Source organism: Myotis lucifugus, unplaced genomic scaffold (genome assembly GCF_000147115.1).
Source record: "Myotis lucifugus unplaced genomic scaffold, Myoluc2.0 scaffold_103, whole genome shotgun sequence".
NCBI lineage: Eukaryota > Metazoa > Chordata > Mammalia > Chiroptera > Vespertilionidae > Myotis > Myotis lucifugus.
The window spans coordinates 3409015-3425342 of record NW_005871151.1 but is presented as its reverse complement, the minus strand read 5'-3'; the positions used below and the strand labels follow the sequence as shown (position 1 = coordinate 3425342).

The following is a 16328-nucleotide window of genomic DNA, read 5'->3' as shown; positions in this document are numbered from 1 at the left end:
TGGGAGCCTGTCTCATGCCATCTCTTGGCTCTGCTTTCTTCTATGCTGGTGGCTTCATTCTCTGTAATGGCCCCTAGAGGTTCCGGGCTTATGTCTTGTCAGCTTGGCAGCCTCAGTGGACAGAGGGCACCGCTTTCTAGAAAGTCCAGCAGCAGTCAATGGACCAGATTGGGACATGTCTTCATCTTAAACAAGTCAGACCAGGAGAAGGGAGTTTCCCATTGGCCAAACCTGAGTCATGTGCTCATCCCAGTCAGTCTCATCAGAGCCAAATGGATTGAGCGTGATGAAGGGCTAGTTCTTTTTTTCATATATATATTTCTATTGACTTCAGAGAGGAAGGGAGAGGGGGAGAGAAAGATAGAAACGCCAATGATGTGACAGAATCCTCCATTGGCTGCCTCCTGCATGCCCTCTTATTGGGGATCAAGCCTGCAACCCGGGCATGTGCCCTGACCAGGAATCCAACCGTGACCTCCTGGTTCATGGGTTGATGCTCAACCACTGAGCCACGTCCGTCGGGCGAATGGGTGGTTCTGAAAAGAAAAATAAACAAGTTGTTACCACATTAGGGAGGACTAGATACTGGGAAGGCAACACAATGGCAACCAAGTTCCCGGACCTCATCACTCCCTGCTGTGTGCACCCCTATACCGTGATTACAGTGTCCTGTGTCCTGTTCAGCTGGGACTCTCCAAGGAACGGAAAACTCCCCTCTCATCTCTACTCCCCAAGCGGGTGCAGCTCAGTGCCCTGTTCGTGATAAACAGCTGCTGTGGAATCAACCCCCTGACCAAGCACAGCACAACCCCCTGACCAAGCACAGGGGGAGGGGCAGCCATCTCTCCGCCTCTGTACTTTTTCACCTCCTCCCACTGTGGGCCCAGCCCCAGAGGCAGGACAAGAATGCTCTCACCACACCTCTCGCCTTTCTCTCAGCAAGATGGAGACCCAGGCATGCATCGGCTAGTTCACACATCTGCAGGTACTCAGACACCTGGGCGCTGCATGTGTGTTCTAGGTGACAGGGGCAAGATTGATCAAGATAGAAATGTGTCCAGCCTCCTGGGAATATACTAAGAACGGTTATACATTTTCATAGGGTGGATTTTATGGTACATGAATTATATCCCAAGAAAGCTGTTGTTTTTCTTAAAGGACCACCAGGTCTCACAGGGTATGATCTCATGTATTTGAGATTCAGAAATGGGCAAAAGTGGTCTATGGTGAGAGTGGTCAGAAGAGTGGTGACCATGGGGGCTACTGGCTGTGGGCCATGGAAAGCCCCTAGAGCAGTGGTTGGCAAACTGCGGCTCACGAGCCACAGCTTGCCGACCACTGCCCCAGCCTGTCCTAGAGGGCTGGGATAGCTGTGTCTTGAGCTGATGGTTAGTCCATGGTGAAGCATGTGTAGAGATTCATCAGCTGTGTACTTCAGGTGCATGGGCCTTAAAGCACAGAAGTTATCTATAATAATAAAAGCGTAACATGCTAATTAGACCGGACAGCCCAACGACCTTCCGGACATCCTTCCGGATGTCTGAGGGCCCAGGCATGCTGCCGCGGCTGTGAGGGTCAAGAATAGCCGCTGGCAGCTGCGAGGGCCAAGCCCCTTGCACGAATTTCGTGCATCAGGCCTCTAGTACTTCAATAAAAAGTAATCCCCAAAGTGCGAGGTGATTTTAAGTGAAGAAAAGAAGCCAGTTCTAGAGTCATTCCGACCACAGGTTTTTAACTGAGAAAACTGGGTTCTAAATGTGGCTCTACCACATCCTTATCTGTGCCTGGTAAGTACTTGGAATGAGCTATTTAACCTCTCTGTGCCTCGTTTTCTCCATCTGTAAAAATGGAAATAATAATAGTATCTTCACGCTGAAACCGGTTTGGCTCAGTGGATAGAGCGTCGGCCTGCGGACTGAAGGGTCCCGGGTTCGATTCCAGTCAAGGGCATGTACGTTGGTTGCGGGCACACCCCCAGTAGGAGATGTGCAGGAGGCAGCTGGTCGATGTTTCTCTCTCATCGATGTTTCTGGCTCTCTGTCCCTCTCCCTTCCTCTCTGTGAAAAATCAATAAAATACATTAAAAAAAATAATAGTATCTTCACTGTTGTGCCATTTTGAATGAGTTAATCCTTGCAAAACCCTTGGAACAGTGGTTGGCACATAGTAAGTGCTCAATAAATGTGAGTTATTTCTCTCATTACCGATGTAGGTCAAGCACAGTGTGATCTCTGTGGATAGAGAGACAAAGACACAGCCCTGTCATCCATGGAGTGCACCACCCAGTGGGAAGCCAGCAACCACAGGAACAGTGCCCCATCCAGCCTGTGGTTCCAGGACGGGAACACTGAGCACTTGGAGTGGGAGGAAGAAGAATGTGCAAAGGCACCTACCTGGTGGTGGAGCAAGAGGTGCATGAGGGATGGTTCATTTAGTCAGTGCAGTTACGAGCAGAGTCCATGCAGATGAGGCTGGGTGGCAGGGAGAGAGCAGTCAGCAAGTTCCTTCTCAGCCCACCGTGGAGCTGGGATTTTCCCCTGAAGCCAAAGGGGGACACTGAAGGATTTAATGGGGGACACAGGCAGGTCTCCTCTGAATGGGAGACAAGGTAGAGACAGGGAATGTACCTGTACCTCAAGACAGATACTGTAATTTGTACGTTTCGATCATATTTATTGCTGGTCTCCTCCCAGCTGGACCATGTCGATGGAGAGAAGGCTGGGAGATGCGGGATGGGGTGGCTGTGTCAGGGCTTCCCCCGGGGGGCGGGGGGGTGGGGTGGAGAGACAGGAAAACGGAGAGGCAGAGAGAGGGGGTGACTCCTGAGCTTCCGGCTCAAGGAGTGAAGGGGGCAGTGGTTTCACTTACTCTGGGGGGAAATGCTGCCATTAGTTTGGAACCCTGTGAGAGGTCTGGTGGTGTGTGGCCAGATGTTACTAGAAAAACAGATCCGTATCTCAGAGTCGCGCTTTGAAGAAGACATAGGGTGATTGCAAAATATGTAACCACTGGTAAAGCATGGGTGCCCATGCATTAGAATCAATGCTGGCCATGGGCTGCGCAGGGTCCTGGAGGCCCCTGCTGTGCCTGGGTGTTAACCTGTCAGTTGCTGGGCTGTGAGGAGGTCTAGAGGGCCCAAGGGAGGCACTCAGGTGGCTCAGGGATACAGCTCTTTACCAAGCAGCACTTAAGATTGAAATACGTTTACCTCTGGTATGGCTGCACATGGACAAGCCCTGGAGCTCTTAACTCCATGCCAGATGTTGTGCTAAGCTAAACCCTCTCCACCCATGACCTCATTCAAACCTCACAACCACCCTACGAGGTATCATCACCCCCATCCTCCTCCTCCTCACCATCATCTCCATTCTAACAGGGGCAGTGGTAGAGCTGTCTTCCCAAAAGTGTGCTGGTAATCTCACCTGGGAAATTTCACTGCAGCCTCTGATCCTGGTGCTGGATCACCTGCAATTTAATCCACATCTTCAATAGTTTGTGCACATTCCCTGTTCAAAAAGCAGGGCAGCCCTAGCCAGTTTGGCTCAGTGAATAGAGCGTAGGCCTGCGGACTGAAGGGTCCCGGGTTTGATTCCGGTCAAGGGCACACACCTCAGTTGCAGGCTCCTCCCCTGCCCGGGCCCTGGTCAGGGCTCATGTAGGTGGCAACCAATTGATCGATGTGTTTCTCTCACATCAATATTTCTCTCTTTCCCTCTCTCTAAAAATCAATGGAAAAATATCCTCGGGTGAGGATTCACACACACACAGCAAGGTAACCGTGTTTTCTGAAGGTTCCCCTCTCATGGAGGCATTCCAAGGGACATCCCTCAGCCCTTTGCAACCTGTTCTAACCACCCCCAGCCCAACCCTGGCAGAACTGGCCACTCCCTCCTCTGTGCCCTACTGTACCTGGCTATGGCACCTGAAATTCCATATGACAACTACTGTCATCCCCACTGGAATGTAGGCCCTTGGAGGACAAGGATCCTGTCACACACATCTTGCATTCAGTCGATGCTTAGCAAACATCTGGCTATGGGCTCAATAAATGTTTGTTGAATGAGCACACATGAACGAGACTGAATTGTGATTACTATTTGGGATAAGATGGAACTCCAATTGCCCTACCACCAGGAATATGTAAATTCGTAATGCATTCCTTTTATTTTCATCACTTGTTCATTTCTCTGACCCTTGTAGATATTTTCTACTATATTAAATAGGGATCTATTAAACTACTAAAGTCTAGGATTATAGACATGATGGAAGAGCAAGAATGTGCCTGATGCAACCAACCAACCTGAGAAAGAACTCAATTTAACTTTCTCGGGAGTATAGAAATTTATGTTGCTCATCCCCTCCCCAAATGAGGGCAAAACTAGTTATTATAGCATATACTGATCAACTCTTAGACTTTAAAAATGCAAATGACTTCTAACACCTATAAAGAGCCGGTCCTGATTTGCAAACTGCTTTGGGAACATCATGCTCAGAGGTGTGGGGCCTTAGAGATGATGCCTCTGGCACCTAGAATGATTGACATGAAGCTCAGAGATGAGGGCATGAAGCTACATATGCACTCAGGTCCTGGCCCACCTCCGCTCCCTGGGGTAGGGAATGGGGGGTGGGGAGGGAGAGGAGCTTCTGCTGCCTCAGGCTCTGAGCCGGCACAGCAGGTGCACACAGGTCAGTGCGGCCCTGCGCTGGTGTTGTTAGGTGAAGGATGTTGTCATGGTTTAGAGCAGTGGTTCTCAACCTTCCTAATGCCACGACCCTTTAATACAGTTCCTCATGTTGTGGTGACCCCCAACCATACAATTATTTTCATTGCTACTTCATAACTGTAATTTTGCTACTGTTATGAATTGTAATGTAAATATCTGATATGCAGGATGTATTTTCATTGTTACAAATTGAACATAATTAAAGCATAGTGATTAATCACAAAAACAATATGTAATTATATATGTGTTTTCTGATGGTCTTAGGCGACTCCTGTGAAAGGGTTGTTCGACCTCCAAAGGGATCATGACCCACAGGTTGGCGACCTACAGGTTGAGAACCGCTGGTTTAGAGAGACTGGGTTCAAACCTTGGCCCTGCCATTTCCTAGCTCAGTGATGGCGAACCTTTTGAGCTCGGCGTGTCAGCATTTTGAAAAACCCTAACTTAACTCTGGTGCCGTGTCATATACAGAAATTTTTTGATATTTGCAACCATAGTAAAACAAAGATTTATATTTTTGATATTTATTTTATATATTTAAATGCCATTTAACAAAGAAAAATCAACCAAAAAAAGAGTTCGCATGTCACCTCTGACACGCATGTCATAGGTTCGCCATCACTGTCCTAGCTAATGATCTTGTATGTTGCTTCTCAGCCTGCTGCCCTCTGTTAAGTGGAAAATGATAATGCCTACCTCCAGGAAATATTAGCAGGAACAGAGGCCTATGGAGTGCTTAGCACAATGCTGGCACCCAGGTACTCAATACACCCCTGTATTAGGTAGGAGGTAGAGGCAACCTGGGAAGTAAAGGCAACATGCCCAGGTTTGTACTGGGGCCGGAGGTTGCCAGATGGTCTGAGACCCTGGTTCTCAAATCTGGCTGCACATTAGAACCAGCTGGGGTGCCTTTAAAATCCTACTGCCAGCCCTCTTTATAACCTCTTCATCCCAAATGCCTGAGGGCAGGCCCGGGCATTTTTAAAGCTTCCAGAAGATTCAAATAGCTAACAAGAGCCATGTCAATCGAAAGTTCCAGGCCTAAGAGTGAGGCCATCCTGATTTCAGAATTTAAAAAAAAAAAGTCTGAAAACTGAAAACTTACCTTTCTAATCCTCAATGCTGCACATTCGTAAAAGACATAATTACTAAATTCTCTGAAAGCAACCACTCAGGAAAAGTAACAAAGCTCAAGTGTTTATTAAGAATTAAAAATACTGTAAATAAGCCATACAGTTCATTTCACAGTAAACTAAACAAACCTTTTTTTATCGTTTTCTTTTCTTTCTTTTTTCCTCTTTTTCGAAAGGCAAGACAGCCATTAAAGAACAGTTCAGCCCGAACGGGAGGGAAACAGCCAACAACTACCGCAAATGCACACGCACCTCGCTGACGGATGGGGCCAGCGGACCTCTTCCCGGACACGGGGGTAAAATAAAAAGATGCAGCCTCCACTCTCCAGGGAGACAGCCCAGGCCTTTGTGGACAGCCCCCATCACACACTTCCTGCAAGAATCCAAGGACTCCCCTTGCAGGGATTATAAATCTATGCATTTTGGGGGACCCTACCAAGAGGTGGCACAGGTCGGCCACAGGGGACTCTGTGGGGTGTTGTGCCTTCACATTCAGAACCGTCTGGATTCTTTGCATAGTTACCTTTGAGATCAGGAGAGGACTCGGGAGAGGAAAGGGAGAGGAAAAAGACACCCTCACCACGGGAGGCCAGTTTGCAGCTGCTGCTTCTTGGTTGAAAAACGAGGGGCTCTCCCCCTCCCGATGCGGCGCCGACATTTATGAATTCTAACCAGTTTAAAGTGGAAGACAAAGAGTGAGTGACATCTCCTGAACACTTACTTCTTCCAGAAGTATAAAAAAAGTAAAATGAATTTTCCTTAAAGACAATCAGAGAGAAAAATGCCCCTTCCCCCACTTTCTTCACTTCAAATCTGCCCGCCAGGCAGGCTTTTTGGAGGTTAGCGTTAATCTGCTTCTGTTAATCCTCAGGGAAACCATCCCCAGGCTCTGACACCAGAGACATCCCCGCTGCCCGGCACCTCCGCCTGCTGGCTACTGGGCCTTCAGGAAACCAAGCAGAAGCTGAACACTTGAGAAACCAGTGTTGTGTGGTAACGACTGTAAATAAATTAACCGGGCACAGAAATACAAAATGCTGTGGTGTCCCAAGTGGTGTCCCCTGCTCTTTAAGAGGGGACAAGAACGTGAGGGGGAGGGGCGCACGGGAGAAAATAACACCTTTTTTTTTTTTTTTTTTTTTGGTCATGAGAAATTGGACTTTCCACCGCGCCCTGCACACACAATTCATTTAGACCTTTTCATGAATTTTTTCGACTTGCACAAACAACCTGTCCAGGTCATTCCTCAGGTCATCGAGCAGACCCTTGGCCGATTCCAGGTTGTTCTCGTTGGTTTCGATTTTCACCGAGTAGGCCACCAAGCTGTCCACGGCAGTCCTGAGCATCTTCAAGTCCGCCTCCACCTGGCTGACGGAGGATTTGAGGTGGTCCAGAGAAGACAGCCTGTCCAGGAAGTCCTCCGGCGGCAAGCGGGCCGCCTGGGCTTGGTCCTGACCCAGCAGCGTGTGCACTTGCTCCTGCACCTTCTGGAGCGTGTCCACGGCGCTGGGGAGCTCGCCCACGCTTCTCTTCAGCTCCTCGACGTCGCTGTAGAGCGAGAGCTGGGCCTCCCCCAGGCTCCTCACGGTGCTGGCCAGGCTTCCCTTGTCCGCCTCCTCCGAGGAGTCCAGGCTGTCCAGGCGCTGCTGCAGGGCGGCCAGGCGCTGCTCGCACTCCTCGCTCTTGGCCAGCAGGGACTCCAGGCTCTCGCTCTGCCGCGCGGAGGCCATCTGCATGGCCTGGACCCCGTCTTCCACAGTCTGCAGCCGGGTGTCCAAGCCCTGGCTCTTTCTCTGGAGTGCGTCTAGGGTGTCGGAGTTTTTGAAGACCCCATCTTCTTCCGGCTCGAGGGACTGGGCCTTCAGCTGGCGCAGCTCCTCCGAGAGTCTCCTGACCTCCTCGGGGAGGCGGGCGGTGGCCTCCTCCGACCGGAGGACCTTCTCGGAGAGGGCCTGCAGGGTCAGGTGCTCCGAATCGGCCGCCTCCTTGAACTTCTGCTGCTCCTGTTTGAGGCTCACCAGCTCCTTGACCTCGGTGTAGACATCCGACTCCATGGTCTGAAGGGTGCTTCTCAGGGCCTCCAGGTCCTTGTCTTTGGACTTCAGAGAGGTTTGTATGCCCTTCACGACTTCCTTCAAGGCTTTCAACTCCTGCCTGTCCCCCTCGGAGTGTTCCAGAGAGGCAACCTTCGCCTTCACGTCGTTGATCTCCTTCTGGCTCCTCTTCTGGACCTCAGTGAAGATGGCGATGTTGTCATTGATGGACTTGGTGAGCTCCGTCAGCCTCTCCTCCACCGTGTTCTCGAGGGACGTGAAGTCCCGCTCCCGGGCATCCTTCACCACGTGGATGCCGTCCGAGAGGTCCTTGAGAATCTCGTTCTGGAGCTTTTGCAGAACTTCGCTGATCCGGTTGATCTCGCTCTCCCCTTGCTTCATGACTTTCTCCGCGAGCTCTTGCTTATGTTGGAAGGTTCTCAAGAAGGACTCAAAAGTCCCCAACGTGGCTTGCAGAGACTGCACCTGTAACCAAGGGCCAGATGTTAACTGCTAAGAAGAGATGATGAGTTTTATGCAACATAGCTCATTTCTTTTTGTCTTCCCAGCTTCCAAGCCCCTCCTCCTCTAGAATGGCACCACAATTTTCCTTTGGAGAACCATCCTTCCACATACAACCCATGTGGTTGGGGGGACCAACCTAAGGGCCACCCCCTCCCCCAAGTGCTCCAGGGATGGTTTATAACACAGGCTTAGCCAATCAGCACTCTCCATCCACCTTCCCCCCAAATTGGAGCCACAGTGATTAGCCCAAGGATGGGCATATGGCCTAAAGCAGGCCAACAAGTCAATTCCAGAACTTCCTTTAAACCTACTCGCTAGCTACAGAATGAGGGAGCCTGGAGCTGAGCTACGCAGACTAGCACAGGAAGAATGCGGGTCTAAGAATCAAGCCAGCACAGAGGGAAGCAGAAGTGAGAAACAAGATAACAAGATCAAGGTCTGAAGATACAATCTGAATTCCCGGATGCAGCTAGACCTGAAGGAATCTCTCCCCACCCACTGCTCTTTGAGTTTCTAGCTTTTGCAAGAGAGTCTCACAAATTTTCAGAGAAAAATAGCTGAGGCACGTGGGAGACACTGGGCTGGGAGGCAAGAGACAAGGGCCCGGGCCTCTGTCACCACTTTTAGCTGTGTGGCCCTGCACAAATCATCGTCTTTACCTGCAAATGGGAGCGGTGGACCCGATGATCCTTTAGCATTCTCTGGCTTAGTGAACACATTATGATCCCGTTTGCCATTACACATTCATTTTAAATAAATTCCACCCTAAACAAGGTCTGATCTCGGAACTACCCCAGGGAGCTGGTTGAATGTACTGAGAGGCTGACAGATGATGATTAATGGCCCGGGCTTTATCCGAATGTGGTACATGGGGCCACATAGAACGCTTTCTTACACACACACAACAGGAAAAAGAACCTGAATCTATCAAGTCTCTAATTTTTTTGTGAATTGGTTAGTCACCAATTCACAAAAAAAACATACTAGTGAGAAATATGCCAGGAGGAAACAATCAGCCAAATCCACAAAGTGGAAAATTCCACAGGACAAATAACCAGGATCTTCAACAAGTAAGTGGCATTTTAAATGGCATTTTAAAAGGGAGAAAGACAGGAGACTATTACAGGTTAAAAGAAATTTAAGATTTATCAATCAAATGTAATGTGCGGACATAAATGGATCCTGATTCAAACAAACCAACTGTAAAAGAGACATTTTTTTAGAGAATCGGGGAAATCTCATCATGAACTCTTTTTTTCCCCCCTACAGTGGAGACGAGGTCTGCCCCCAGTATAATCGGTTGTTTTTTCGAAGGTAACAAGGAGAAAAAGAGGAATAGAAACTCAAAAATGTTTTTAGCGCCTCCTAAAAATAATTTGGGTCTTTAAAGTAGGTATTCTTCGTATAATTTAGTTCCAAGCACGCTACCCGAAGTTTCATCCGCACTACACGCGCCCGCACGTGGTATTTTGTGGAAGAGCCACACTCAAGGGGCCAAAGAGCCGCATGTGGCTCTCGAGCCGCGGTTTGCCAACCACTGGCCTAGAACGAACTGGCAACATTTTCTGAAGCTCTGCACTCACTTGTGCAGTGAATCTTCTGGGTAAGGGCAGGCCAGCTTCTCTGCCCAGGCTGTAACCATTCAGAAGACCTGGGCCATTTTCCTAAACTGGGAACCAACAGAGACCAGGAGACCAACAGAAACCAGGTGGGCACCCAACAGGGCAGTGGAGTAGAGTGCTTTAGCATCAAGCTGAGTGGAGAAGGGGTGGCGATGGAATGAAACAATAGAAAAAAATGATAATTACTGAAATTGGGATTCATTATATTGATCTCTTCTTTTGTTTATGCTTCAACATTCCCGTGATAAAAGGTTAAAAAATGAAATAGTGTGGGCTCTAGAACCAGACTGCCTATGGTCATAGCCCAGCCTGGACACTTCCTGTGTGCTTGTGGGCAATTAACCTGGGGTCAGGACACCAGGACACCATGGAAACAAAAATAGCACCCGGCCCTGGCTGGCTTGGCTCAGTGGATAGAGCATCAGCCTTCGGACTCAAGGGTCCCAGGTTCGATTCCCGGTCAGGGCACATGCCTGGGTTGCGGGCTCAATCCCTAGTAGGGGTTGTGCAGGAAGCAGCCAATCAATGATTCTCTCTCATCATTGATGTTTCTATCTCTCTCTCTCCTTCTCCCTTCCTCTCTGAAATCAATAAAAAAATATATTTTTTTTAAAAAAAGAAAAAAACAAAAACAAAAATAGCACCTGATTCAGGATTGTCTTGTGAGTTAATCTATGTAAAGTGCTTCAATTGTTCCTAACACATAGTGAATGACCAACTTCATTATTGTTTAATCTTTCTTCTGAAGTAGCCCAGAAGCCTGGAGATTCCTAGACCATCCTTAGCCCAATGCCAAAGGGAAAACACTACAGGAATGGGAACAGGACACCTGGGCTCTAGTTCCAGCCCCACCAGTCACAAGCTCTGTGGGCACAAATAAGTCACACTCGCTTCCCATGTCCCAAGCTCCTTGTCTATTAGCAAACAGGTTTCTCAAGTCCCTTCCGGCTTCCACCAGTCTGTGATTTTAAGATAAATTAGACTAAGGTTCTCAGGGACTCTAGGATATTAGACAATTTTCCTGCCCAACCAAATATAACCTGAATCATTAAGGACAGTGGAGAGAACTCACCTCTAAAACTAGGTTATGTAATCACAGTACTTGCCTGTTCTAAGCAGAGCACTCAGAATAGAGGTGTGAGAGCAGTACCTGCAACATGCAGGTGTTCGCCAATGTTTTCTGAATGAATCAAAGAATAAATGAATTAACAGAGCAAAATCTAATGAGGACCAAGCTGGTCCATTTCCTCTCTGATCCCTGAATGTCACCCTGGGCTGACTCTTTACAAATGTCTGGGAAGGGGACTAGATCAGAAATTATGAATGAAACCAAACAAACCAACCCTTAACATTATGGAAAGAACATAGAAAGTGCTGCCCTACTGATGCTGTTGGTTGTTCATTTTTACATGCAAAACCCTTGTTATAATTAACTAGTGGCCGGGTGCATGAATTCATGCATATTAGAAGGAAATTAATTTGAAGAAATATTTTAATATTGCTATTTGCCCTTTCTCTATAATAGAAGTGTCAACCAAATTCACAATCGACAATGACAGATGGAAACAACATGCGTGTGATTGGCACCAGCAAGAGCTTTATATGTATTGTGCATGCAACTTAGCCTTTTATAGACATAGAATAAACTTGCTTAATTAGACCTGCTTTCTGATGTAGCTAAACTTTTTCCAGCCCAGTGAAGCACCCCAACTTCTCTTTCAGGTAAGTGTCAGCAACAAAGCAGTAAATATCAACATGAAGCAGATTATTATTGTAGATCACGCAGGGAGAACAAAGGGTAAAATAGTTAACTGCAGCAGTGTTTGACTATATTCTGCACAGTGAGAAAACCTGAAGTCATTTTCAAGGTCCACCATTTATTTCTTTTCAGTTGGGTCAAGTTTCTAAACTTCCTAAATCTCCGTTTTCCGGCTAATGAAAAGAAAATAGGATTCCACTGAGTCTCCTATCTACCTACTCCAGGACTTCTGTGAGGATCAAATGAGATGAGGTATGGGAAAGGACTTCACAGACAATTGGTTAAAGCGTGAAATGTTTCCACCTGGCTATAAAGTAAGTCGTGTTCCTGGGCTGAAGAAATTGCAAAGAGGCTAAGTCATCGCTAGGGAGAGGAAGCCAGGCGTTGCTATGTGACGTCATTACCCAGACAGACACTTAGCATATTAGCCTTTTATATATATAGATATGTGATGGATGCATCTGTTCCCCCAGTATAGGTGGAGTGCCACTAAGTGGTGGGTACTGGACAAGACGTCAAAGATAAAATAACAGCTAAAACAGAATCCCTGCCCTCAAGGAGCTCACAGCCTAGGGAAGGGGGATAGTGGTGGCTGTTCTTCAGCAGAGTGCTTACTGTATACAATAATTATGCAAAGTACTTCACAGACATCATCTCATTCCATCCTCATTATAATCTCACTAGAGGCCCAGTGCACGAAATTCGTGCTCGGGGGAGGGTCCCCTCAGCCCAGCCTGCACCCTCTCCAATCCAGGACCCCCAGGGATCAGGATTAAACCAGCAGTCGGACATTCCTCTCATAGTCCTGGACAGCTGGCTCCTAACCACTCACCTGCCTGTCGGCCTGGTCTCCCCATGCAGCCTGCTGCTCGGTCGTTTGGTCGCCCCTCACTAACCCCCCTGCTGGCGACCTGCCGGCTGGGTTGCCCCACGCAGCCTGTTCGGTTGTCTGTTCAGTTGCAATGGTTGCTTAGGCTTTTATATAGATAGATAGATGAGTTTGTGGCTCCCATTGATCATTTTACAACTGAGGAGCCGGAAAAGGGGTAGAGCTGAGGATCAAAATCCCTGAAGGTGGGACTTCAGAGCCCGAGCTCTTAAACTCTATGCAATATGCTTGGGCAGAGGTGTGTTCAAGTGCACGAGTGCCTGGAGATGCTGCCTAACCCTGAAGCCCTGACTCCTGGTCAAAATGGGAAAACAAAGAAATACGACCAGAGAACTCACTCTTCTACAAATAAGTGGTCTCATCAAACCACCCCCACCCACTAGGCCTAAGCTGACTCCTTCCACCACTTTAGGCCGCCCTGGATCTGCCAGGGCACCCCAGGACCTTCAGCTCCACCACTCAGGGTCTGTGTGTGACCCTGAACCATAACAACCGCTCTAGGCTCAGCTGGCCCCTCTGTGAACTAATAAATGGCACTTGCCTTAGGGTGGCTGGGAAGCACTTAAGAGAATGCCCAGTGTTAATATGTGAATACTAATTATGAAAAACACTGTAGGTATAATATGAATAATAATAATGAATACCAATTATGAATAACACTGTACGTAATGTCCCTGCCAAGATCCAAACCTCAGCCCCAACCAAGCCTCATATCGAGTTATAAAAAGGTTTCAAACTTAGGTTGTCAGAGGACCCACTACTCAATCCAAAATAACTTACTTACTGTCTATCCAGAGTTGCACACAGAAGGGACCACACACTGTGGCAAATCCTAATACTGTTCTGGGCCTGTTCTGAGTTACATGTAAATGGAGTAAGCATAAATTGAGCACTACTGTGTACCAGGCCAGGCATAGGAAAGATAACAAAGTGAACAGATGAGTGGTTAAGAGTGTTCATAGTTCTATCCCTGGTCAGGGCACATGCCTGGGTTGAGGGCTTGATCCCCAGTGTGGGGTGTACAGGAGGCAGCTGATCAATGATTCTCTCTCATCACTGATGTTTCTATCTCTCCCTCTCCCTTCCTCTCTGTAAAAAAATCAATAAAATATATTTTTTTTAAAAAGAAAATCATACAGTACTGTATGTACATACTGAAAAATCCACATATAAGTGGACCTGTGCAGTTCAAACCCATGTTGTTCAGGGTCAACTGTACTTATCCCTTGGGGGTTGTTGTTAAAGAGATGAGTGCAAAATAAATATGATGCATTAAATAATAGCTTGATTATGCTCCTAAATCTATATATATAAAAGCCTAAGCGACCATTATGACCGGTTACTATGACGATGCACTGACCACCAGGGGGCAGACGCTCAATGCCGGAGCTGCCCCCTGGTGGTCAGTGCACTCCCACAGCCAACCTCCTGTGGTCCCTCCTATGGCTGACTGGCCCTGATCAGCCCAATCGCCAGCCAGGCAGAGCGACCCCACCAGCGCACGAATTCGTGCACTGGGCCTCTAGTTAGTATATAAAGAAAGACAAGTCACTAAATAGTGATCACTATTTCAATACTTTACAGATGGGTGGATTCTTAAAAATCTAGATGGGACCCTCCTCTCGCTGTGTAGATGGGAAAACTGAACCCCAGAAAGGAAAGGAATCTACACAGCAGTGACGAGAAGGCGCAGGAACCAGAAAAGAGGGAATAAGAGGGACAGGGAGGAAGTGAAGAGAAGAAAGCCCAATTTCTTCAACCTAGATTCATGACCTCCGCCATCTGGGCCTCAATTTCAATCACCCCTCTCACAGCTTCCCATTGCTCTATTATAAGCAGGGTAGCCACCTGCTGTCCCTCAAACATGCTCAAGATTGTCCCCTGCCTGTGTGTTCTTCATGCCTTTTCTCAACAGTTACTAGACCTCCACTGACCCTACCCTGACCACCAGGATACAGGCCGAGGCAAACTCCACACCCTCTCTCTTCTGGACAGTTCCCATTTCTCCTGATACAAACCTACTTATGTGCAGCTTTACAAATGATTTGTGTCTTTTCCGCTTCATATCCTCCGCGGGGCCTACGTGAAGCCATATGACTATCAGACTTCAATAAATATTATGATTGGTTAGTAAGTGGGTGGATGATAAGGACGAAAATGGGAGCCTGGTGATTATACTCCAACAGCAGTTCTATTTTTTAGGTATGATTTCACATTCCGGATAGGCAAAGCAGCACTGCCTACTTAATTCAAAAAAAGTCACCTCCCCTGGCCTGCAGCACGAAGCAGGCTGACTCATTCCAGTTGCTCTGCCCGTCTTGAGGGGGAAATTCCCAGTCCTGCATACTCCACAAAAGTGGAGAGGAGCTCGGCAGGCCAGGCAGCATGCTGGGAAAAGGAGGCAGCAGTGTCAGCCTCCTAAGTGGTGGCGGGATTTATTTATTTCAATCAGGCAACCAACTTCCATTGAGCAATGACATTGGTGGAGGTCGGAGGAGGAGGAGGAATGAGATTTGAGGTTCTTGCACTTGGTGTGGGAAAACACACAGAAGGGTGGAAGGCTAAGCAACTCTGTGTTAAAACTTGGGTCCATCCACACACCTGAAAGAGGCCCCTGTGGACCCTGAAGCGGGCACTGGACTGGACATCCTCGTGCAGCCTGCCAATTGCTAGCTGGGGTCTTGATCGATTCCCTTAATCGCTCTAACCCTCAGTTTTCTGGTCTGAAAAATGGGAGTCAAAACTGCCAGTCCCACCTCCCTCCCAGGGTTGCTCCGAGGATTAGATTACAAGTGAGTAAGCCTCCTAAACACCACCTGGGCGGTATTATTCCCCAATAATAACCCCAATAATAATGACCTACTAGCTTGGCCTTGCCTTTCCTCTCCAGCTGGAGTGTGCCGCTTCAAAGGCCCACCTGGGCACATGGGTCCCATAAAGGACAACGGGGCCCACAGATACGCAGTCTTTCATTTGAACTTCGTATAAGTGAATCAGACTCCTAGGTCTTCCTTCCCCAGGCTCCGGACCTATGAGAAACTGGCTCAGGTGTCCCCCACTGGGAGAGCTGAGGTGCTTGCGGCCTTGCCAGAGGCTTCCAGGGATGCGCTGGCTTCCCTTCCAACCTCCTCTCCAGACAGCTCTGCCCATTCAGCGGCTCCTGATCCAGAAAGAATGGGCTCCCCCGAGCCTGCCCGCTTCCTTACAGGTCACCGCTCATGTCCAGTGACAGGCCTGGGCCCACCCTCGCGGCGGTCCATCCCTCGGGGCCAATTCCTCCGCAGCCATTAACAAAGGGGGTCAGGGGGCCGCCCGGGAGCCCGGGGGCCGGGTGAGGGGCCGGCTCCGGCCCCGGGTCTGGACAGGGAGAGGGGGGTCCGGCTGCGGGGGCGGGGGCCGGGGGTACCCACCTTCTGCTCGACGCCCTGCAAGCCCTGCCCGAGCTCCTCCCGCTGCCGGCAGAAGTCCTGGTGGCCGCGCCGGACCTCCTGCACCTCCTCCAGGACGTGGTGGACACACCAGCCCGAGAAGGCGGCCGCGGCCACCAGGACGAGGTAGAAGAGCCAGTTGAGCGCCCGGCCGAGCCTGCGCGAGCAAGACGCCGAGGACGAGGCGGCGGCGGCGGCGGAGGAGGAGGCAGCGG

At 48.9% G+C, this 16328-nt stretch overlaps 1 protein-coding gene and 1 long non-coding RNA gene across 3 annotated transcripts; both read right to left on the bottom strand.

The window, feature by feature from the left end:
• Positions 1-499: 499 nt before the first annotated feature.
• On the bottom strand, positions 500-3623 carry LOC111826799. Of its 2 annotated transcripts, none has more exons than XR_002830198.1 (3): positions 2869-3623; positions 2394-2471; positions 500-536 (listed from the first exon to the last, which is right to left on the bottom strand). It is a non-coding gene; the product is annotated as an uncharacterized LOC111826799 (long non-coding RNA). The 2 variants fall into 2 exon arrangements; XR_002830199.1 differs by lacking the exon at positions 500-536 and adding an exon at positions 567-1017.
• A 2278-nt stretch (positions 3624-5901) lies between these two features.
• On the bottom strand, positions 5902-16326 carry CKAP4 (cytoskeleton associated protein 4; the record flags this gene model as incomplete). The annotated part of the gene is made up of 2 exons (XM_006092752.3): positions 5902-8376; positions 16096-16326. Coding segments are annotated over 2 exons (1560 nt in total), but the record flags the coding sequence as incomplete, so codon positions are not given.
• Positions 16327-16328: the final 2 nt, after the last annotated feature.